We start from the raw sequence: 26,223 nt of genomic DNA on the forward strand, positions 1-26,223 counted from the left end.
CTATTTTTTCCAATGTGCTATGGATGTAGAATATGGTGATGGCATTTCTAAACTCTTTCTGAAGAGATGGCTGGGGAATAGTGGAGGAACTGATTATTTTTTTATACTATGATTACTGTAGCCATTGGAGAGGAAGGTGTTGTGTATGTGGTCAAGCTCAGCTGCAAGAGCAGTTCCACAATCTTTGTTCCAGTGGAACAAAGATTGTGGGCTCTCTTGGTTACGGTTTTAATAATGCCATATTGTTGAGCGGGGTGGCGGTGGGAGAGTTTGTGAATGCATCTGCCTGTGTGCGTAGGTTTTCTGTATACAGTGAAGGAAAGTGCACCACTAGGAAGGTGTGTAACTAAGGTGTCTAGGAAGAGTAAACTAATGTTCTTTTCCTTTTCCATCATAAAATGGATTCTTGGATGCAGGCTGTTAAGTTGACTGAGGAAGGAGTCTAATGTGTCTGGGTCATGAGGCCAAATAGAAAACACATCATTTACACATCTTAGCTAGATAGCAGGTTTGAGAGGGGCTGAGTCTATGGCTCATTTTTCAAAATTTTCCATATAAAAATTGGCAAGAGGGGGTGAGAGGGGGAAACCCATGGCGGTTCCCTCTATCTGCTTGTAGATTTTGTTCTTCCAAGAAAAATAACCAGAATTGATGGCAAAGGAAAAGAGATCTAAGATGTCAGAAGGAAAAATGTTTTCTAAGAGTGTTAAGGTATCAATTAAGGGAATATTGGTAAAATGAGGAGATGTCAAAGCTTATCAATATGTCTTATTATTGTGTTATTTTAGGTTAAGGTTATTAAATATCTGTGTTATTTAAGGTTAAATTTTCTATTAGGGTTTTAAAATGGGTAGAGTTTTTTTATATAGGATGTGGAAAGTCCAGTGAGAGGGGGTCAGACTGTTAGCCAGCTGTTTTGACAGTTTGTAGCAAGGTGTGTTAGTGGCATCTACAATAGGTCTTAGTGGGGAATTAAGCTTGTGGATTTTTGGTAAACTGTATATTGGGGGGGGGGGGGGAACAGAAAGGTTTGAGTTTTTTCGTAATGTCTGGAGGCCAGGAAGATACTTTTTTAATTTTTTAATTTGTGTTTTTGTGTTCTAGTGGGATGTAGGTAGAGCGATCGATGAGGATAATCTCCATTTTTCAATTGTATTCCGTGGCATTAAGGACGACTGTGGCATTACCCTTATCCACTCTGGTGATTACGATGCCAAAGATAGCAAATAACATTAGACTTGACGTTGCCAGCATCCTTATAAAGAATGCTAATAAAGGTAAGAAATCATACCTTTATTGCATATATTAAGGTTAGTGTGGATCTACTGTAATGAGTCTTCTGACTCCATAGATATAGCTATATATATATAACTAATAATGATAATAATAATTATTATGATTGCAAAAAAGATGGATATATATATACAGGCAATAAACAATTCAGTTCAAATAAATTCAACCTATATTATATGTAAATAATATTATATGATCTTACCATTGTATTGTCTGTCTGCTTTGATGGACTTAAAACCTGGTAGTTATTCAAGCAAATCTACTCATAAAAAAATATAAAAATTTCTATATCATCCTCCAGCAAAAAAAAAGGCTGCTATCTGTTATTAAAGGAGTCTATGCTAGACAAGAAAATTCCCAGGATCTGATGATCTGGGAATAGAGCTTTACTGCAAGGGATTTTATACTTCCCATTCTAGTAATACTGTTTAATTCTTTTCCCTCTACAGGTCACATACCAAGTGAATTTGTAGCAAGCCATACCATTCTCTTTCCAAAACCTAACAGAAATCATACCTTAATCAACAATTGAAGGTCTATTTCTCTGTTTAATACCGACTACAAGATATATTTTTGCATTATCAGTAACAGGCTCAAAGTAGGAATGAGATAAATAATTAAAAGCACATAGGTGTATGGAGTTCAAGGTCAAGCAGTACAATTTATTCTGTTTCTGTGACACCATCTACTCCACTTAGTTAATATGAAAAAAAAAACAGCCAAGTGAAATAAAATCAGTGGACCTTAGTCAAGCGTTTGATGATGTTGGGCATCCCTTTCTGTTTCATCCTCTAGCAAAAAAAAGGCTGCTATCTGTTATTATGGGAGCCTATGCCAATACCTATTAAGAGCACCCATCAGACCCAATCAAAACTCAGAAAGGAGACAAGCAAGTTTGTTCTCTTAGTCCATTGCTCTTTGCATTGGTTCTTGAACCATTTTGCAGGAGGTTGACAATTCACATGCTGTGCATAGGATAACAGTTCTCCTCAACTAGGAAGGAAAGTAAAGTATTAGCATATGCCAACAATAAGGGAGAATGATTCCATACACATATTTTTTGGTATTTTGTAAAAATTAAGCAAAATCAGTGGATTAACTGCCTATGCTGACAAGACAAAATTAAAAGTTCTGTTGTGGGATCTCAGAAGCATTCCCTTTGGGCTAACCCATAAGAGAGAATATCACTATACTTAGAATTCCCTTCTCCACTTACCCAACATTACCAGTTCAAGAACTTATTCATGAAAATATTGAAACCTTAAAAGACTGGAAAATTGGGCAACTCTCCTTTTCTTCTAAAGCCAGAGTACTTAAAGCCATAATTTTCAGCTGTATATACTATATATTTATAGTATATTTCAGCTGTATATACTACTCAGCTGTATATAAGAAATGCACCCATACCCAACTTACACCACTTCGCACTTACGAACATTTTTGAATTGCTGCTTACCTCGAAATTATATCACTTGCTTCGGAGTTATGGCTCTTTAGTCTCATGACACTGTCATCTGAAAGTTGTCATCGCTGTCTCACTATCACTGGTGGTGTCAGACATGGTTTGCTTCATGCCTTTATGTTGTTGTGTTGTGCTCTGTGATTGCATGAATATTGAACTATTTTTAACTTTCATTCTACTAAGATTAAACTTAATATAATGGCAGATAAAAGTGAAATGAAAAGCCAGGAGAAGCTATTACATTAGATTCAAAGATTAAAATGTAAAGAAGGTGTTATGCCTGACCAACAACAGATGGCATTGAAACAAATGAACTCATTCAGTAAACCCGTTTTCATACCAATAGGATTTCATTTCAATCATAACTGCACCATCTCCAAACTTCCTCTCGAACTGAAGGTGTAACTTCAGGGTATGATGGATTAGAAGCTGAAGAAAATCAATTGTATAGTAAATCTGTGCACTTTTTTTTTTCCCAGCTGATACCAAGAAGTTAAAAATAAATGTCTTCAAGTATCAAAGAAGCATGGAGGCTTTGGGTTTTCAGTATTAAAATTCTTCTTTTTAAACAGTACAACTTCAAAAATCCATAAAATGTTGCAGACCAATCACATATATGCAGAACTTCTCCAGTACTACCTGGGTTTTCATCTTCCATTATTTCGAATAAATGCTTATAAAGGTCTAAGAGCGGAGACTGTTCCTGAATATTACAATATTCTGTGCTTAACTCTAACACTGTTCAGCATTCTGGCACTGACAGTCTTTCCATTAGTAACAACAAACCTTAGATAAGGAAATCTTTAACCTCTTCTACTAAAAATTTCCATACTTGGGTAGTGAAAATAATACTTTGTTTCATAACTTACTGAAGTTCCAAGGATACCCTAACAGGAGAGATCTTGATTAGAGAATTGCATATGGTCACCTTCCAGTAAATGTCATCAAGTGGAAGTACTTCAACATCAGAACATGCATTCTACAGCTGCCCTCTTGCCTTGCATATTTGGAACAGATTATGTAATATGTTGGGCATTCCATTACTTGCAACAAGAACAGGTTCTTATTTTTTGCAGTACCCACCACCTGTCAGCAATGGGAAGGGAATTTTGATTTTATAATTAATGAGTTAAAATACCATTTATGGAAGGTTAGAAAGAAACATGGATTTGAAAACTAGTTTTCTGGCACATAAATTTTTTATATGCCCAGATTTGGTCACGTAGGTTTCTTCTTGATGGGGAGGAGGTGGAGAGGATCCAGAGGCGAGTGACCAAGATGATAGCAGGTCTATGGAATGAACCTTATGAGAACAGGTTAAAGATTTGTGGGTTGTAGATTAGTTGATAGGCGGAAAGGGGGAGATATGATTGAGACATTCAAATTGTTTTCATTAGTTTTCTATAGGATTAATTCAGAGGATATTTTTGAGATCAGGACTGGTGGTGGTGGGAGAACTAGGGGACACCTATGGAAGCTGGGCAACAGTGTGGTTAGCAAGGGTGTTAGAGCTGGGTTCTTTACTTATAGAGTGGTGAATGAGTGGAATAAGCTGCCAGAGTCTGTTGTGGGTGCTATGATGGTGAGCGAGTTCAAGGCAAGGTATGATAGATACTGTGAGAATATTGTATAGTTGTGTGGACATGTTTAGGGCCTCCCTTGATGAGTCTAAGGACTCCCTGGAGTTGCCCATAATAATAATAATATGGAAAATTTATAGTTCAATATGATGATTTTTGTATTTAGAAAGAAACATTCTAGGAGATACTAAATTTTTGGCTAGGTGAGAAGACAACCCACATTATGCAATATTCATCAGTGAAAAATAAAATTGTGTTTATTTTTTTATTACACGAAGTGTGTGTGTGTGTGTGAGTGTGTGTGTGTGTGAGTGTGTGTGTGTGTGTGTGTGTGCGCGCGCGTGTGTAAATGGTTCACTGTGGTCTTATGGTGAATTACAAGGATGACTGGAGAGCAATCCCAGGCAGAGAAAGCCAAACTGAAGGCAGTTAACTTAGAGAAAGAAGCAAAATCATTTTTGTAATTTAGTTTCAATTGGACTTTTGGCTGTTCAGCTGAATGAGACTGGTGAAAAAGAAAAAAGGATAGCCTTTGGCTTAATGATGAGATAAAAGGGCTGAGATTTCTCTCTCTCTCATACTATCCATCTGTCTTTTCTGTCTCCTACCATCAGGCTTTTTTTTGCACCCTTAAACTATTCTGGGCCTATGATAAACACCCTTTACTTTTTCACTTTAATAAAGATCAAAATCAGGCTGGATAGTGTGTGCCTTCCCATAATACATAGCAATATACATGTCTGAAAGAAAGCGTGGTTTGCATTATGGGATACTAAGGCAATTTATGTGAGGTCAACAGCTGCTATATACAAGCATCTGGGTCTCAAGATACTTCGTGTGCAAATTTTGTTTGCTTACACTTGGGTCAAGGATTAAACAAGAATATAATTTCTTGGCAAGATTAAATTACTTTGTAGTCAATCAAAAAAAAAAAAACTTTCTACATAAATATTATGAGTTAGCTGATCTCACACAGTGATAACAGATCTTTCTATCCTGGAAACACTTGTTTCTTCCTTTGCAAAATGAAAAAAACCAGCCAGGGAACACACGCACAATTAGCAAACAAAAATACTCTATAGGGCAATGTAGTGCAGACAGTGGATCATATAATGTTGTACTAGTGGTCTCTTTTGGTGAGACCTGAGAACCTCAAAATGCTATAAGAAAAATTTCCAAACCAGGTCTTGTAGACCAAAGAATTTGCAATGTAAGATTTCTGAACTAATATTTTTTCTATATTACATGTGGTTCTTTGGGCATTTTGTATTTATTTCTGGTAATAGTATTCTCTGTCTTTCCATTGTTCATGATGATAAAAAGATTCTTAGTGTATTGAAGTTTGAAAGAATTATAAAAGTAGATGAGAGATTTTACTACAAGAGTGATGAACAAAAGTAAGGTAACAAGTAATATTATGTGAAGAACTATTGTGATATAATCCATACATGATACTTAAGTTGACTTTAGTACACACCACTTCAGTGCATAATCACCAAAGATATTTATGTATTTCTCCTGTTGCAGCACCATCTGTTCCACCTATTCATTGCTTGGTTCAAATTACTGAGCGCTAGAACACCAGTGTGTAACTCATGGTTCAAAAATTTACAGTTGTGCTATAACAGCCTGCTATTGTGTGGTTATTGCACTACAACTAGTGTATAGTTATTATTATTGTTAACATCTGATCTCCATGGAGTGAGAGCCTCGTTGTGGGAGGTACAACTATCACACATAAACCTCATCCAACCCTGAATTAAACCGATTCAATGTGCCTACATTCACAACACACTCAGGCAATGCATTCCACTCACCAACCACTGTTCTTGTAAAGAACCTGCTCCCTGCTCACACCTTCCTTAAACAGTTTCCAGGGATGGCCTCCTGTTCAACCCAACCCCATCCCATTCTATGAAAAATCTCATCAAAATTTACATTCCCTCAATCTGTCCTTGTGCTCCACATTCCAGACCACTGATCAACTTTGTGAATCTCCTCTGGACCCTTTCTAACAAATCCTTTTAAGCATGATAACCTGGCGACCAAATCTGTACACAATCCACAGGAGGCCTGGTCAAGGGCTTATACAATGGCATCATAACCTCTATTTCTGCATGTCAGGGTCCTCCACATCATGTATGGCAAAAGATAATGGGTATCAGTTTAATGTGGAGAAATGTAAAGTTATGGATTTTGGGATAAAGAGATTATAAGCTGTGTACCACATTCATGGAACTGTACTCCAGGATATAGATGAACCTAGGAATTTGGAGGTGGCAGTAGATAGACTTGAAGTTTAGGGAGCATACTACTAAGGTTGCCAAGGTAGCTTATGGGATTACTTGGCTATTGAAGAACACACCAACAAGCAGAGAGTAGGAAGCTATTCTTCTTTATAAGCCTTGATACATTCACATGTAGATTACTATACTCAGGTTTGGTAACCTGAGTTTCTTGGGGATAAGGAAGTAGTGGAAAGATCCAGAAGCATAATCAAGATGGTGAGTAAACTGTGAAATGAACCCTATGAGGATAGATTGAGGATGTGTGGATTGCACCCATATATCCTGGGTCAAAAACCCCCTCTACCTCCAGACAAGACCCCGGCTAACTCACCTTTAGTCGAAAGAGATCAGATGAAGGTTCCTCACATCATGGATGGGAATCGAACCCAGGTCTTTCTGACCAAATGGTCGACAAGTGGAGAAGCTTAAAAGAAGTACCATAAGAGAACTAACATGGCACCCTGTATGGACCAGATAACCACAAAATTATTTTCCCACCCAAGTTTCTTAGCTTCTCAACTATGTCTGCATAAATATTACCTAGACCAGCGCTTCCCAAACTGCGGGCCATGGCCCCCTTGGAGGCTGTAGGTTTTGTTGAGGGGGGGGGGGGGGCATGAAATAATGAAAACAAATTTAAAATCTTTTAAGACTAAGTAGATTTTTTTTAATCTTAAAAGACATGTATTTGATTTTTATTATTTATTATTTCTTTTTTGTTATTTTTTATATTTTAATGGAAAAAAATCACACATTGTTGCAGGTTCACAAATTTTGCTTCCTGCATATTTCATCGCTTAATGAATATTAGTAAATATATGCTTATTCATATAAGTTTCATTTCAAAGCAGAAATCTAAGAATTGCAGTTTCAAATATTTCACCTGATATTGGTGTAGCAGTATAGAATGTTTTTAATTCTTTATTACGAATCATTTTACGTTTCATGTGCTTGTACTGCAAATGTACAATAACAATATATCTATCTTATTATTAAAAGAACATGTAAGACCATAGTAATAACTTTTAATTAATGAAAGGTACAGATATTTCATACTAAAACTAATAGTACATCTTCAGTGTCACACAAACAATTATAGGAATGGAATGCAAGTAATGAACATTCGGTGGATCACCTATTAAAATACAATTGTTGCTGCGTGCTAGGAAATGATAGAAAATAATAATTAATCTTTAAGATAAAAAAAAAAAATCAGCTAACGCCTTTTTATTCCCGTATACGGGAGTAGACGAGGCCATTTAGCCCTATCTAACTTTTGGAGACTGAGTGGGCAGTTCAATCTCCACTGGTACCCAATCAGAGACAGATGGCCCAAGGCTATCACTAATTAAGCGGTACGCAGTGAAGAGAGACAGCTCAAATGTGTCGCCATCTCGTGGTCCCTAACCCTAACACAATATATTTAATGTCTGAAATAATGTGGGTTCTACGGTCGATTTTCTTGAGTTTACAGGACGAAAAACCCGAGTTTCTGGGAGGAAAAACCTGCTTGCCCGTGCCAGAGATCAACTAACTCGGGAACCGGTCGAAAAAAGGCTTAGAAAAATTTCCTCTAGTCGCCGACTAGACTCGAAACCAAGTCTTCCTTCGTGCGGCCAAGCGCGGCGGTGTGCAAACGCCACATCCGCTGAGCTAAGATAATTGTTTTTTTTTATTGATTACATAAAATAAAAGTCTCCCAGATCTTCGAGAAAGAGACAATTATTTCGATTTAAATTCGGCCGGTGTAAAATAGCTTCACAACTTTCTTTAAAAAGGCGTTCATATTTGAACCTGCATCCGTGGAGGAGAATAGCTTTATTCCACTGGATATTATGAGTAGTGTTAATACTGTGTTGTGTTAGACCACACTTCTGAGGTTTGTTGTATTCAATATAATATTGATGTTCCTTAATTCTTTTTTCCACAGAATGGCCAGTATGTCCAAAATAAGAAACGGCACATTCACATGGTATTTGGTAAACACCAGCCAAAGATAGAGATGACAGTTTATTTATCCTTTGTGGAAGGCAATAAAGAGGAAATTTTGTTGATAGGAACATACGTGGGAATCAATTGGTACTTTTTTTAAATTCTACCTACAGGTTCTGAGATTCCTGGAATGTAAGGGATTGGAACTCTGTGGACTGTTGAAGAAACCTTAGGTATTGGAACATGTATTCAATATAATATTGATGTTCCTTAATTCAACAAACCTCAGAAGTTTGGTCTAGTACAACACAGTATTAACACTACTCATAATATCTAGTGGGATAAAGTTTTTCTCCTCCACAGATGCAGGTTCAAATATGAACGCCTTTTTAAAGAAAGTTGTGAAGTTATTTTACACCGACCGAATTTAAATTGAAATGATTGTCTCTCTCTTGAAGATTCTGGGAGACTTTTATTTTATGTAATCAATAAAAAAAAACAATTATCTTAATGATTAATTATTATTTTCTATCATTTCCTAGCATGCGGCAACAATTGTATTTTAATAGGTGATCCACCGAATGCTCGTTACTTCTATTCCATTCCTATAACTGTTTGTGTGACACTGAAGATGTACTATTAGTTTTAATATGAAATATCTGTACCTTTATAAATTAAAAGTTATTACTGTGGTCTTACGTGTTCTTTTAATAATTATACTATGCCACAGGTACCTCTAAAAATAAGAATATATCTATCTATATAAAAATGAGATAATGTGCCATGTCAAATGTGTATGTAAGATGCTAAAAATGTAATATTTGCAATATTCACTGTGTATGTTTTGTATTGAATATAAATACAATAAATATTATTATAATATATGTCTATATTACGATTTTTTTTCGAGGGGGGGGGCCGTGAAATATTTGAATTTTTCCAAAGGGGACCCTGACATCCAGAAGTTTGAGAGCACTGATGTAGGGAACTTCCTACATCAGTAGGGAACTTCCTCTATGATTCTGACATTCAATTTTGCCAATTCACATTTGACAGCATAATGTTAATGAACTCTTGAACCATTTTCCAGAAATGGAAAAGTGATGCTAGTGCATCTATTTCAAACCCGAAGAAGAAATGAACTATTTTTCTAATGTTGTATGTATGTAAGTGAAATAAATTTCATAAGCAATGTAATTGCTACAGTTAATCTCTTGATATCAGAAAACTAAAAAGAGGACTTATATTTAAAAAGAGAACTAAAAATTAACATACTTCAATTATAAATGTGCTTCCCGAAGTGTAAATATTTTTCTTTATAATCTGATCCTTAGAGTAATTTTCCAACAATTATCCAACCACAATGGACAAACAATTTTGTTAGATAACTGAAGGTACAATTACAAGTATCGGAAGTCATTTGACACACAAATACCATTCAACAGTGACTTAATTGAAGGTTTGATCATTCAGATGTTGGAAAATTGAGAGATCAATGTATTTAATTAATATCAAAGAAAAGGAGAAAAAATTCATTTTCAGTATGATGTATACATGATAAACACACATACAATGAAATATTCCATTCTATTTATTTAAATTTAGCCCATGTGCATAAATTTAGGCATGGGTTAAATTTGATTACAATGTAAGATGATGGACATCTATGCAAACAGAAAATCATGTGATACATGTGGTGTTTGCATTTTATTTGGGAAATTAGGAAAATTCATTGGGAAAATTCTGCAAATGCTACTTTGGATCAAATTAACATGCTGACATGTGCTCTTTTTGATTTCATTTTGATATAACAGGTTTGCTTCATATGTTAACATAGTAAAAACAGCACTGACAAACATTACAGATTCTAATTTGAATAGGATGCCCATCCATCCCATTTTAAATGAGATAGTCCTGTTTTCACAAAAATTCTCCTGTCATCCCAGATATGCTTTCGTGATGGCAATATATCCCATTTTTCAATATCCAATATTGAAGATGAAATGTTTCTGTGCAACATTCATTCAAAAAGGTCACCATATGGATCTGTTTTGGAATCATCATTGTTTAACTTATACATTAATGACATTGGGACCAACTTAACTGGAGATATGCAGCTGTTTGCTGACAATGCAATGTTAGAAAGAGCTATGATAAGTAGAACAGATGTTGTGCCTTACAGGAGGATCTGAACAGACTATGTGAGTTGGCAAATAAGTGGAGCGATTAATGTTGCAAAGTGCAAGGTTTTGAAATGTGGTAGGCAAGTTTGTGATGCAGAGTACACAATTAATGGAGAAATTTTGAAGGTGAAAGAGATAAGAGATCTGGGAGTGATGGTGAACAGAGACTCAAAGTTTATGGATCACACTGCTAAAATTGCAAGAACATCACAAGTTAGATTCTCATCATGAGAGAGGAATCTTTATATGGAAATTTTTCAATTGAAGGTGAGTTAACTGATCTCATATGGAGGTAGTAGCCCCCACCAGAAACTCAGGTTTAGGTTTTTCATCCCGCATATTGGCCTTCAAAACACAAGCAATTTACAGACAAAAAATACTAGTGGTGGTGGTGGTGGGCAGTAGACAGCACTGGTCTAGATGACGGTGGTGGTGGTTCAGTGTAGTTGGTGGATCAAGTGGTGGAAACAGAGAGTTGTTGAGTAGGTGCCCTCCCTCAATGAGTCTTTGGACTCCTTGGAGGTGTCACGCAATAATAATAATAACAATGGAAACAATGAGGACATACAGAAGCAAAGAGGTTACGGTTTCCTTGTATGCTTTGATCAGTCTACATATGAACTACTACATGCAGATTTGGTTGCTTGGTTTCAAGGCAGTAATGCGATATTGGAGAGGATCCTCAATAGGTTTACTAAATTATTGTTAGATCTATGGAATGTCAGATACGAGGGGAGATTGAAGGAATGAATTTATAGAGCTTTGCGAATAAAAAGAAAGAAGAGGGGGATATGATTGAGACAAATAAGTTGGTGAGGGATTATTACCAGATTAATATGGAGATTTTTTTTAGAGAAGAGGGAGGCGAGAGTAGAACTAGAGGCCATTCCTGGATGGCTGTATAAGGCGGGTATGAGTGAAGGGTTGGGGGTGAGAAGCAGGTTCTTTGCATGGAGAGTGATTGGTGAATGGAATGCATTACCTGAAAGTGTCAACATTAATAATGAAATAATCATGTTTCAAAAAATAAGAAAAAGCAAAAAAAGTAGGAACTGTATTGAAAAAGTAGAAAGCATAAGAACCCTACAAAACAAATCATTGTGTGTACTGAGATTATTGTATTAGTGTACACAGTGCTATTTAAGATTTTTTTTTTTTTTTTAAATATGAACATCATTCAGCTTAATTTGGAGCCTGACATAGTGTACTGTCAAGTGAAACATATGTCACAAACATTCCTGTTATGGAATAGGGTAGAGCACATTCGAACATATAACACTTAACCAGTGATGAATAGTGACATCATATCTGAAATTAAAAACTTAGCCCATCTGAAAGGTTAAGCATTTCATTATATTTAGATTTTAGCTTTGCTCTACAGGAAACAACATGGCCAAAAAGCTATTTCTTGTTCTTACCTATTCATTATCAATCTGGAATTTACATATCGAAGCTCACCTTCCAGTTTTTGTTCTGTCATTGTCATTTTGCCAACAGGACGTCGTAACCTACAGGGGAGAGGAAATATATATAATCATTACACAATAGAATGTCTTCATAATATATTCACGCTGGGTTAACAAATGTGCTGACCAGTGAGACAATATTTCTTGTCTCTTATACAAGGGTGGTCTGAAAAGTTCTTTGCCTAACCATGAAAAAATGACTTTATAATTTCAAAATTATATTTATTTTTCAACATAATATCCCTTAAGACTAATACATTTATTCCATTGATGCTCCAGCACCATTATCTCGTCCCTGTAGTGGTTCTCAGGAAGATCTGCAAAATATCCCATTACAGTTGCAATCACCTCTTGATTCAAAGACTTCTGCATTTCTTCAACCTTGGTATCGCACCTCCGGGTCTGCCTCGCACTGATGAGACCTCAAAGATCGAAACCAGATTGAGCAGTGACCGTTCCCACAATGCATGGCATTATACATGTCCACAAGGAGATGTGCTTTGCATTATGAGATATCAAGACAAGTGATGTGAAATCATACCACCTTTGCCACGAGTTGCCTGTCCTGAAAGATATTTCAGGCACAGGCAACATTATTCAAGCGTAATTTTCATTACACTTGAATAATGGATTAAACCAAGTATATAATTTCTTGGTATCTTTAATTTATGATTTTTTTTCTTCTACAAACTGGATCTTTTCACACGAATTTTTTCGTCTAGTCTGGTTAAAAGATCGGAATAATATTCCGCAGTTATTGTTTTACCCTTTTCAAGATGATTAATATCTTTATGATTTTTTCTTCTGCAAACTGGGTCTTTTCTCACAAATTTTTTCATCTAGTCTGGTTAAAAGATCGGAATAATATTCCCTGGTTATTGTTTTATCCTTTTCAAGATAATGAATAAACAAAATGCCTTTAACATCCCAAAACACCGATGCCATGACCTTTCCTGCTGATGGAACTGACTTTTTCTTCTTTGGCACTGAACAACCATGAAGCAGCAGTCAAAACAGTGGTTTCTGTCCACTGTTTTGACATTACAATCCAGAATCCAAACAGCAATTCGGATTCTGGTGTGTAATGGTGAATCCAAGTCTCATCCATAGTAATAAATCAAAGCACAACATCAGTTTTATTCTTGTTAAAACGCCCCAAGCACTGTTCAGAGATTTTCATGCGAGTGCGTTTTTGATCTGCTGTGAGCAAGCATGGCATACAATCTTGCACAATGCTTTTTTCACATGCAATTTTTCATGCAAAATATATCCTACATGTTCTTTTGAAATGCCTATAGTCTCAGTAATTTCATGCACTTTGACTCGCCAGTCATCCAATACCATATTGTGCACTTGATCAATGATTTCTGGTGTTGTTACATTTTTTGGACATCCTTCTCTTGGATCATCTTCAAGGCTGGTATGGCCATGTTTAAACTCAGCAGCCCATTTCTTAATTGCTGAAAACGAAAGAGAAGAGTGCCCATAAACTTTTATGAATTCGAGTGAATTTCTTTTGGCGTTAAACCTTCTTTTACAAAGATTTTATAACCACACGATACTCAATTTTATCCATTTCAAGGGATACAGACAACACTTTTGCTTCACACAGCTGTATAAAACAAACTACTTGATAGAATCACTTGCAATTTCACATGGATGCTTATGACAGATGTACCAACTTAGAAAAAAAAAAATCGTGCCAATAGTGTTGCCATCTATGGTAGAGGCCGAGCACTTTTCAGACCACCCTCGTATAAGAACCATGTTCCACAACTCTTATAATCCAACGTTATACATACCTGCCTACGCTGGATATTTGCTTCTGCAGTTTGATTAGTCATTGTTATAACTGAACGCTAGAAACAATAGATTAATGTGACAAAAAAGTTTTTTTAAAAAAAAAACATGAAAATATCCAGGAGGAATGAAATCAGGAGTAGATATCAATACATTAGGGCTCATTAAGGGATAGCAATGGTGTAATATATACTTTCTCCCAGCCAAGTCTTCCCACTTTCCCGTTGTATGGCCCATTTCTACAAATAGAGCTCTAGTGGATTGTGCATTGCTGCCTTAAATACATACCTTCCCTAGATGAAGCAATGCCAACTAGACCACTAGGTTGTAGATATCTTTCATCACCCAGTGAAACACTACCACCCCACTTATTGGTGGCATGAAGTGGCCTTTGCTATGTTTCATCTCTACAAGTAGGGATTCCAGTTTCTATTCCCTACCCCACCCCATTTTTCTTCCTACATGCAGTGTGGGTGAAGGCCTTCCTGTTTTTGCTCTCCACTTTCAAATCTTTTAGATCTTTCAAATCAGGGAATCAGTTCTTCCTCTATTCAAGGGTACAGCTATAAAGTGGTTTCTGCCAGGTTTGGCCTTGTGTACTACCTCATAGTAGCTCTTCAGAAAGCTTTTGGATCAACTGGAAAGTGCACCTGCTACTGCTGCATACTCTGCCAGGTGGGGCCTGGAGGGAGTCCAAATAAGCAGCTTGCAGGAAGCACTGTTCAAGGCTATGGATTGAAGTCTGCTTACTCTCTGTGAAGGAGTGATGACCTCCTGAGCCCTTCATCCCCCCCCACTAATTTCCTGTTCTTTATTCACAACCGTGATAAACAATACAAAAAAATCATGTTATAAAAATTACCAAAAAAAAAAAAAATCTAAAAACATCAAAATCACTACAATAGATATTAAAAAAAAAAAAACCTTCCAGACTGCCTTCACTAACATCAAGGATCTTTCTTAATTAACATCAAAGGAATTCAAGCCCCCATAGCTCAGTTGATATTGACAAAAGCTCTTTGATTGGAAAGACCTGGGTTTGATTCCCATCCAAGACGTGAGGAACCTTTATCTGGTCTCTTTCAAATAAAGGTGAGTTATCTAGTATCACATGAAGGTAGGGGGTTTTTTCTCCCGGAAACTCGGGTTTTTTTTTGTCTCCAAGAAGAGGCAAAGGGCCCTGTGAACACACATAGATTATGCAGTCATAAAATACATACTTAATCCCTCATTTAGGAGGGCTCAACCTGTCCTAAGGGATAGGGAAGGAAAGGGAGGAACCCCCACACAAAATAAATAAATTGGAATATCAATGATGCACACCACCTAGTCATCCAACCATGATATATTATTTATCACCAAACCACAACTGGCACACACTACAACAGCAGCACAACTCAACTTTCCTCATTACTGCATTCATGATGCAGTAAGGAAGGCATGACTGTGTTTTTGTCAGATCTGATATCCCATGCCAAAGGTTATCAGATCCCTTTATATGACCTGCTCTAGCTCAACATTTCCTTATCTGACTTTATTGTTTTTATGTGCTGGCCTGGCTGTACTGTTCTCCAAACTTTGCTGATCTCTTCGATTACCTAAACAAGTTGCCACAAGTTGCTTTGACCTCATTAAATAAAAATCTCAGGATGAGAGTAAGATGTAGAAAGTTTTTTACTTTAGGTGTATACTATGTTAAAGATACCAAGCAATTTTATAAGCTAGGTTTTAATCCTTTTATCCTTGTGGCAACTTGTTTAGGCAAAATTTATAAGCTCTGTATTACTTCAACCTTGGCATTTTTAGGTCTGGCTCCCACTGACGAGACCTCAACAAAGGTCGAAACCGGTCTGGGTAGTGGCCCCTGCCTTTAATGCATAGCATCATACATCTCCACAAGGGGATGTGCTTTGCATTAGGGGAAAATACTAAGGAAAGTGATCGTAGCTTACTTCACCTTTACCATGAGTTGCCTCAGTCTTGCACTACGTGCAGGCACAAACTTGACTAACTTGTCTGTATGTTGGCTTGGGAAAAAAAACGATTAAAACCTAGCTTATAAAATTGCTTGGTATCTTTAACATAGTATACGCCGAAGGTAAAAAACTTTCTATATATATGCTTCCTAATGTTTTTGAAGGCTCATGGATTCTCACTGGGCAATATCACAAATGGTTTCAGTTTATATCCAGGCACATTATTTCCTAACAGAATCGTAATACAGTCTTTAAGAGCTTTGAAACCAGCCATAGATTTCAGCATTTTGTCGATGAATTGTCTGCTCAGGCATTTTTTTCTGAAACAAGGTGGTATCATGCATATTAAATATTTGCTGTAACAAATAATTTTCCTCAATAATAATATTATCCAATTTCTCCACAGGGGTGCTAAATGGTCAAAGTTATATAACTGAGAGGAGATTTCCACATAACCTTTAAAGGAATGCAGAGAACCGATCAGCGCTTCTAACCTAATATCCAATCCTCACCTGCTCGTGGTGCACCCTGTTAGGTATCTACCTGGATACTGAAGAAATGAGAATGGGCTGGCAATTTGGGATTTAACCAACCAAATTGAATAACTGTTGTAATAGTTATTCAATTTCTGCCTATTTTCATTGCATAACAATGAAAATAGGCAGAAACATTGAAAATATCAACTGCATTGTGAATGGAGAACCTATAGAACAAGTAAAACATTTGAGCTTCTTAGGCACGATTTTTAGTGAAGATGGTAAATTAAATATGGAAATAGATAACAGAATCAACAAAGCTGGTGTGGTAGGCAGTCAACTGAATAAATTTTTATGGAATCAGAGAGAAATTAGTCAAAACACTCAAGTAACTGTATACAAGACAGTATTCAAGCCAGTTTTAACCTATGGATCTGAGAGCTGGGCCAGAAGTAAAACACTTGACCAAAGACTAGAGACTGCAGATATGAGAGTCCTGAGAAAGATTAGTAGCATGAACAGATGGCATCAATGGCAATATCATATTAAAAATGAGGATATTAGGAAAGAACTTGCCACTATCAGCATCCAGGAATGCGTTAGCAAAGATAATGTCAGGTGGTATGGTCACTTAAACAGAATGGGAGAGGAAAGATTAGCAAAACAAGTGTTCTCTGCCAGGTTGGCAGGAAAAAGACCCAGAGGAAGACCAAGATATAAGTGGATTGATACAGTAAAAAGCCTTAGAAGATAGAAATATAAGATCTGATAATGTTGGAGTCTTGAGAGGTAACAGACTGATTTGTAGGAAAATTGTAGATAGGAAGTTAGTAAAGATGTAAATTTTTAATGTAGTACTACCATATCCTGTACACCCCTTAAGAGTATATATCAGGAATTTGATGAGGATGATGAATTTCTCAACAAACTCCTTGGCAGCCTTCTCATCAGAACTTGAATATTCACCATATATTTTAACATTATGCAGTGTAAAACGCTGCTTGAATCTCATGAACACTGGAAGAAGCGTTGAATTCATATTTGTAATCAGGTTTTGCTTTCTCCTTCAACATGTTGAAGAGACTTGGTGCCTTAGCAGTTGTGGTCATAGTGCTAAGAAGTATGCGCTTTTGGTTCAGATCCCTCTATGCATGATGTAAGTAGCTCTTCCAATCACTGAGGACCTTGTCATTGCTTCATAGCTATTGTTGAACTTGCAACTTCATTTCAAGATCAATTGCACACCTCTCTTTCTGTGATTCTTCACTAGATTTTTTAATTGGGCATGTAGGGGCCATGTTGCACAAAATATCACGAAATATTTAATGACAAATACACAAATAACCTATTTTTCGAACACAAAATCAACAGAGGAACTGGTAAAGCCAAGGGACTGGCGAGGGAGGTTGCCACTGAATGCACTGTTGCCACTGCATTGTTGCTAAATAAAAACCATTTTACTTTACACTCGCTTGCACCTAGTTCGAAAGTATAGTTGAAAATGTTATTTATGCCATTATGGGATCACAAACGTACCTTCGAACGGACGTATGTCGAGGATGTATGACGTATGGCTATTGTTGAAAGTCATGTTTTCTCCCTGGTACAGGACACCAGAGTGTACAGAGGATTTGATATTGGAAGTGATCACTATTTAGTCTTGAGCAGGATAAAATTGAATTTCATATTAAAAAGAATAAAATGTAAGAAAGTTTTAAAGCACATAAACATTGAGCAGTTCTCAGATGTGAACTGTAGACTAAAATACACAAAGATTATTGAAGAAAAAAATGAAAGAGTTTGAGAACAGGAATCAAACCTTGGAGATTCAGTAGCAAGCCTTGAAAAAAGCTCTGATTGATTCAGCTAGAGAGGCATGTGGTGAAGTTGTCTGCAAGGACAGAAAAATTAGAACTCCATGGTGGACACAGGAAGTTAAAGAGGCAGTGAAGGAAAAGAAGAAAGCATATCAAAAGTTCCTGGCAAATAAGTCAACTTGTACCCTTAGAGAATACAGAGACAAATGAAAGAAAGCTAAACACTGTGTAAAACTAGCTAAACAAAAGTCATGGGGAGGACTTTGGCAAGAGCATAGAAAATAAATATCAAGAAGGTGGTAAGATATTCTGTAGGTTGGTGAAGAAGCTTAGAAAAGGAGGAAAAAGTGCTGTAAAAGGAGTTAGAGATGATAAAGGTGACATGAAAACAGGAGAAAAAGATATCCTTGAAGTATGGTGTAATTACTTTGAAAAACTGCTAAATGAAACAAGCAGTGATGACAGCACAGTGATAAAAAACACTGACCAGGCATGCAGTCAGGAATACATATCCATACTTCAAGTAGAAAAAGCCATCAAAGGCTTGAAATGTGGAAAGGCAGCAGGAGTAGATGATATTCGACCAGAAATGCTGAAGTATGGTGGTATAAAAGTCTTACAGTGGCTGCACTGCATAGTTCAGAAAGCCTGGACAGAGGGACGAATTCCCGATGATTGGAGTAGAGCTCTCATAGTACCCATATATAAAAAGGGAAATAAAACTGAATGTGAGAATTACAGAGGTATTTCCCTACTGAGTGTTCCTGGCAAGATCTATGCAAGTATACTTGAGAAAAGGTTGAGAAGAATTGTGGAAGAAAAGCTTGGTGAAGAACAAGCTGGATTCAGGCCAAATAGAGGCTGTCAGGATCAGATCTTCACTTTACGACAAATAGTCTAGAAAGCATGGGAATATAACAAAGATCTGTATTTAAGTTTTGTCGATTTGGAAAATTCATATGACATGGTGCCAAGAGAGAAGCTATTCAATACGCTACAGTTATATGGTGTCAATGGGGCATTATATCAAGCAATACTTAGTCTTTATTTGAGTTGTAAGTCAGCAGTTAGAATTGAAAGAAGTACAGGAAGATGGTTTAATGATAAATCTGGTGTGAGACAAGGATGTACATTATCCCCTCTGTTATTCATTATCTATATGGATCACATTATGAAGGAAAGTGGTATTAAACATGATATCAAAATTGGAGATGTTAATATCAGCTCTTTGCTTTATGCGGATGATGTTATACTTCTAAATAAATCTGCTACAACTCTGCAAGATTCTCTGACTAAATTGAATAACTGTTATAATAGATATTGTATGAAGGTCAGCAATAAAAAGACAAGGACAATGAAAATAGGCAGAATCATTGAAAATGTCAACTGTGTTGTGAATGGAGAACCTGTGGAACAAGTAAAACATTTCAGCTACTTAGGCACGATTTTTAGTGAAGATGGTAAATTAAATATAGAAATAGACAACAGAATCAGCAAAGCTGGTATGGTGGGAAGTCAATTGAATAAATTCATATGGAATAAGAGAGAAATTAGTCAGAACACTAAATTAGCTGTATACAAGACAGTGTTCAAACGACTTTTAACTTATGGATCTGAGAGCTGGGTCAGAAGTAAAAGACTTGACCAAAGACTAGAGACTGCAGATATGAGAGTCCTGAGAAAGATTAGAGGCGTGAACAGATGGCATCAATGGCAATATCATATTAAAAACGAGGATATTAGGAAAGAACTAGACATTGTCAGCATCCAATAGGTCACTTAAACAGAATGGGCAAAGAAAGATTAGCAAAACAAGTGTTCTCTGCCAGGTTGGCAGGAAAACGACCCAGAGGAAGACCAAGATATAGGTGGATTGATACGGTACAAAGTGCCTTAGATGATAGAAATGTAAGATCTGATAATGTTGGAGTCTTGACAAGTAACAGAACTGATTTGGAGGAAAATTGTAGATAGGAAGTTAGTAATGATGTAATTTTTTTCATGTAGTACTATCATATCTTGTACACCCCTTGAGGGTACATGGCAGGAATTTGATGATGATGATGATCTGATTAATATCCTTGTCTCCAGAAGTAGGTCCGTTGCTTGCGTATGATGTGGCATTGTCATCCATCATCCATAAGAATGAATTCTTTGTCTACAGCACACATGAACAATCGAACATGACACTGAAGAACTTTGTTGATGTTGTTCACCAGTCATAGTCCCATTATCCAGCACTTGTAGCTTGGTGAGTCAAATAAGCATAATGCCTCCTTACACCATGACCCCAGCAGCACCGTATCTATCCCTTTCAAGAACATTCTTGCAATGGTCAGCAATATCACTTTCATGACAGATCAAGTCTCGTCTAGATCGGAGGAAAGAGTACATTAGCTCACTGGTCTCTTGTCCAATTTTTATGGATACAACACCATTGAAAATGTGCTCTGCAATGAGCTGTGGGTACATGGCTCAAAAGTAACATAGGTTACATGCCTTCGAGCATATAGGCCTACCTGTTGCAGATGTCTTGCCACAGGTCAGGATATCCACATACTTGTGTTTGAATGGAGCCAACTTGCAAGCTGACCTGCCATAGTGCATTGATTACATTTTTACTGTTAGAACCAAAAAATCTATCTGTCTTCATGCTCAATGACAGAGCAAGGGAACCTCTAAACAAACATCTGGAACATCTTCCATTAGTTTGAAATGCTGCCCAGAGCTTGGATAAAATGTTATGTGAGATTCCAAATATTGGGCAATATCAGTAATTCTACAATCTTCTTTAAGCATTCCAATAATTCTTCCCTGTGTGAAATCATCCAGATGATGTCTTTGAGACATTACAAGACATCCAAATTTCCAACTTCATTCCTTCACGAAAAGCACTTCCTTCAAACACAATTTGCTTAGAGCAGCTTTTTGCTGCTCTAAGGGTACTGGGTACTGGAAGAGTCTCATGGAACAGGTTACTTGGCCTAATATCCATGATAAGAACTGAAGATTTCTATTTTATGATTACACCATTGTACATTATCTGCAAAAGTATCAAAAGAAAACAGAGGTACTCTAATCAGTGGCTCCTCCCCAAATTACTTCTCAGAATACATGAGTGTACTCGCATATGCTAGCATGATGAAGCACTACGACCTATATTTTTTTGTTAATACTACATTTTTTTTTTTTTTTAATTTAAGAAAACAGCTTTGAGAATTCTTGCATTTATATTTAAATTATCAATCAATTAATTTAATTTCCAATTATTTTATATACTGGTGCTGAATATTACTGTTTGGGTTTCCGTGTTTATTTCTCTGCAATTTAGTCATCAAAAATAAACCAAACACAAAAAACTACTACTGCCACTGTTGTTTCATTCAGAAAATTATCAAATACTTTATTTATATATCATTTACAGAAGAAATTCAACATGCTGTAATATGACATTTCTCACATATTTCAGTCTCCAATAAAGTCTCAGATACATCACCAGATTTGGGAATGCATATTCCACATAAATCTTCATCATTCTTTACTTTACCCTGGGTGATTTCCATAAACAAGTTAAGCATTATAAATTAAAGATGCCAGTAAATTAGATTCTTGGTTTAATCCTTTATCCAAGTGTAAGCAAACAAAGTTTGCACCTGAAGTATTTTCAGGAAAGGGCAACTTGTATATAGAAGCAAATGACTTCTCTTCATTTGCCTTAGTATCCCATAAAGCACATCTCCTTACGGACATGTATAATACTATTCATTATGGGAAGTGTCACTGTCCAGACTGGTTTTGACCTTTATTGAGATCTCATCAATGGGAGCCAGACCCAGAGGTGATACCAAGGTTGTACTCGTATATCAACCTATATATGAGTTGCCCTGTCTTTAAAATACTTCAGACGCAAACTTTGTTTGCTTACACTTGGATAAAGGATTAAACCAAGAATATAATTTCTTGACATCTTTAATTTATAGTATAAACAAGTGAAAAATTTCCAAGGTAAGCATTAACTTTTTAGAATTATCCAGGTTTGAAATCCATAAAAACAGTAGAACTTAATAAATTACTTGGTTCAATCTTAGATAATACATTACATTTATTTCACAAACCTCCTCTATTTACTAATCAACATAAAATAGTATGCTTAATTTGTTTATTAGCACCCCAAACTCTTGAACTTCCTGGCTTAAACCTGTGATTTAGTGATTAAAATTCATGAAAACTGCATAAGTTATAGTTCAACAACAGATAATGTATTTTGAAAAAATACCTTGAAATTATTTTAGGATGGAAATACAATATGTCATACTTCTACTATCGTCGTAAACCTGATGACTTAACTGGACAGTATATTGATAAAATACAAAGTGATAAAAATTAAAGTATCCCTGTTTAAGGCCTTGTGGAGTACCGTCGAATGATCCAAAAGCTGCAAAACTTTGCAGGAATACATTGTACGTCATACAGAAGTGATATCTGAGAGAAGTTTAAAAAAAAAAAAAAAAAAGTAGTTCCAAAATTCACCACCAGGAGCATTGTAAACACCAAATGCATGGAATATGGACATCATGCAACACTGCAGGTGCCAGGAGTGTTTAAAGAAATGGACACAGGATTTTTCCTTTCATTCTGGTTAATACCATCCACAGTGATGGCACTAACTTTGTCCCAACATGGTTTGCTTGTGAAGCTGTACTACATAAACAATTACAATGCTGTTGCTGCACCTGCGAATTTCGTTGTCTGTACAAATGTCAATGAGGTCCACTATCTCCATATGTTTTGTGACACGAGATTAGTCATTTTGAAGAAACAGGATCTTTGGGTGTTAGACCTGGCAAAGGTCACAAACCACTCACTTTACAAGTAAATGAAGTTGATACTGTCACTGCAGAGCAGGCCATAAAAAACACCATTGGTTCCTGCAGTGCATGTACTATATCAAGACAGTACATGATATAGTACATGTACTATATCAAGACATATGGATGTACTTTTTTTTTTTTTTTTTTAATGTTGGGCCTATATATGAGAGGTTGTCTGGTCAACCTATATTACGTTAGTACTGTATATGGGTAGTGGATTGGGCAAGGAGAAACTTGTTTACATTTGATTTGAAAGCCTGTATGTTGTATTCCTTGAAAAATACATTAGGGGATGATTATTCCATAGTACTGAAGTAGCAGAGGAGAAGGAAAAGAAACTTGTTCTGTGGGTTTCAAGGTGTACTGTGAAAGGATGTTGGGTGGCAGCTGTACGTTTTTAAATGGGCTTAGTACAGAGTGGGGGAATTATTGATGCTGTTTCAGATAAACATTTCCCATGGAAATATTTATAGAATATATAAGTCGCAGAGACCAAGCATCTATGTGAAAGTGAGGGGAGCGAGTTGGTGAGAGATGGGTCATTTGTCAGTCTAAGTGCTCTCCTCTGTATTGAGTCAAGCATTCTGAGGGAGCTTTTAGGAGCCTCACTCCAAATGTAAGAGCAGTATTCAATAGCTGGGCAGATTTGTAACTTGTATAATGTTAACAGCTTTAAAGGTACCTGTGGCATAACTATAAATAACAAATTACATGATAACCATGATTCCATCTGAGTTAACCCTACAGATGGAATCATATAATACACTATTATTCCTAGATTGCTTACTTAATAAGTTTCCTGTAGCTTTATAAAATTCTCTGTTTATAGAAAACCCAGTTTTACCAGATCTATATGGTGAGTCTCATCATCTTCAAATTCGCAATATTTACCTTTTTTTGGGGGGGGGAGTTTACAGATTATGACAGTACTCCATGAAAAGTTTACATCATTACTAACTTCTTCTTAGCAGTAAACAACAAATTACATGATAACCACAGTAATTAACTTTAATGAAAGTACAGATATTTCATACTTAAAATAATAGTACATCAGTGTGTAGAAACAAGCTAATCAAAGAACAGAATACAAGGTACATACAACAATAGTTTACAATTCAAAATGGTTGCTATGAGCTAGAAATTAATATATTCATAAATAATATTAAAACTATTGTTGATGTTTACATAAATTGAGAATCTCCAACTTTTGGGAGATTCTCATTGTATTTTATCATCCTTTTTAACAGTCCATGTTTCTGAACCATATAATAGAGTGGGAATAGCCATTATTTTATAAAATTTTAGTTGGATTTCTTGTCCTTTTTTTATTCAGTCTTTTAATTGTTCCACAGATTTGCTGAAATTTCTTTATTTTTTCATCTATATCTTTATCTTTTATATATATTGATATATTATTATGCAGCCTAAATAATTAAACTGTGTTGCCTGTTCTCTTATTTCATTTTCTATGACTATTTTTGATCTAACATGATTGCAACCTTCAAATGTCATGAGTTTTCTTTTCTTTTGTGAAATTTTTTAAATTGTACTGTTTGGGCTTATTTTGTTTAACTCATAAAGTGATCTTTGAAAGTCATCTTCATTGTCTGGTAATGTAATCTGATCATCTGCATATAGCATTGTGTTGATAACAATTCTTTTTGTTGTTTCATCATTGTTTTCCATATTTTAATAATCAACATATTTAATAATCAATATATTTGATTAGGTATATATTGAATCGAGTTGGAGATAAACTTCATCCCTGCCTGCCTTAAAACCTTGATTAATTTCAATCTCTTCTGTTAATTTATTACCTAAATGTAAGTGTATTTTTGAATCTTTATATAAACTGTTTGTATAGCTTGTACCAAATGTAATGGATATCCCTGTTTTTTTCATTATATTCCATAATTTTTCACTGTATTTTATCAAGAATTTTCTCATAATCTATAAAGGTCCAGATGAGTCTAAATTAAATTCTCGTCTTTTTTTTTCAATAATTTGTTTTATAACAAAGTATGTCAGGTGGTTGGATATAGAATTTTTTGAAAGGATAGGAAGATCCCTCCTCCTCTCTTGATCTTAATTTATTAGCAGAGGAATTGTGTATCTCAAGAGACAATGTGGAAAAAAGTAGTACATGTGAAGCTTTTGAGCTGATTGGTGTGAAGTTGAAATCAACAAAATAGCAATCTAATAGGATGTTATAGGTCAGGGAATGTGAAAAGTATTGATTGCAAAATACTTAGACAAATTAGTTGGCTAAGTAAAAGTAAGATGAACCCAATAGGAGATTTTATTGGAATGTGAATCAGAAAGAAGAGATAGTGTTTAGTAACAAGGAGAGAGAATTTGTTGAGTTTCTGTGGGATAACTATCTAAAGCAGCATGTGATGAAAGCAACATGAGGTTATTTGCATTAAATTTGGTGAGTTCCCAACCAGTACCTCATTAAATCATGAGGTACTGGTTGGGAAGGTAGTCAAACAGGAAAAAGTTGTTATCAAGAAGGTCTATATGTGAAACTATAAAGTAGAAGCTCCATAGTCAACTAACATCGATACACTGGGTTGGTGAACTGTGTAGAAAAGATGTTGGCAAAGAAATGATAAGGCCATATCTGACACAAGCAATGCATACCAGGAATTAAGCAAATAAATAGAGTAGGAGTGAGATGGATGAACAGTGAAATCAAGCAATACTGTTACAAAACAAGTTGTTATGGTGGAAGTACAAGACAGTTCGCAGTGAAGCATGAAGAATATAAAGTGCAGGCCAGAAAAGTGATAAGCATGGTTAAAAAAGAAAAAGTAGAATATGAGAGAAGATATGCCAGTTAGGTCAAAGCTAATCGAAGGAAAGGAAACAAAGTTTGCACCTGAAAATATCTTCAGGACCGAGGTAAGGTGGTGCAACACCAGGCAACCCTGAGCAAAGATGGATCCAGCTCTCATCACTCCTTGTCTCAGTATCTCCCATAATGCAAAGCACATCTCCTTGCGGACATGTATACTGCTATGCATTAGGGGAAGGGCCACTACCCAGACCAGTTTCGACCTTTATTGGGGTCTCGTCA

General features: G+C 36.0%; 1 protein-coding gene across 1 annotated transcript in view; it reads right to left on the reverse strand.

Annotated features, from left to right (window-relative positions):
- The window catches only part of Abcd3 (ATP binding cassette subfamily D member Pmp70), a 602,827-nt gene that overhangs the window by 260,481 nt on the left and 316,123 nt on the right, over window positions 1-26,223 (reverse strand). The window contains exon 12 of the mRNA XM_090414763.1: window positions 12,157-12,246. Coding sequence (XP_090270889.1) covers window positions 12,157-12,246 — 90 coding nt within the window. The remainder of the gene's footprint in view (window positions 1-12,156; window positions 12,247-26,223) is intronic.

Source organism: Typopeltis vanoorti, chromosome 25 (genome assembly GCF_054136105.1).
Source record: "Typopeltis vanoorti isolate ZY-2024b chromosome 25, IOZ_Tvanoo_1.0, whole genome shotgun sequence".
In the NCBI taxonomy this organism is placed as follows: Eukaryota; Metazoa; Arthropoda; class Arachnida; order Uropygi; family Thelyphonidae; genus Typopeltis; species Typopeltis vanoorti.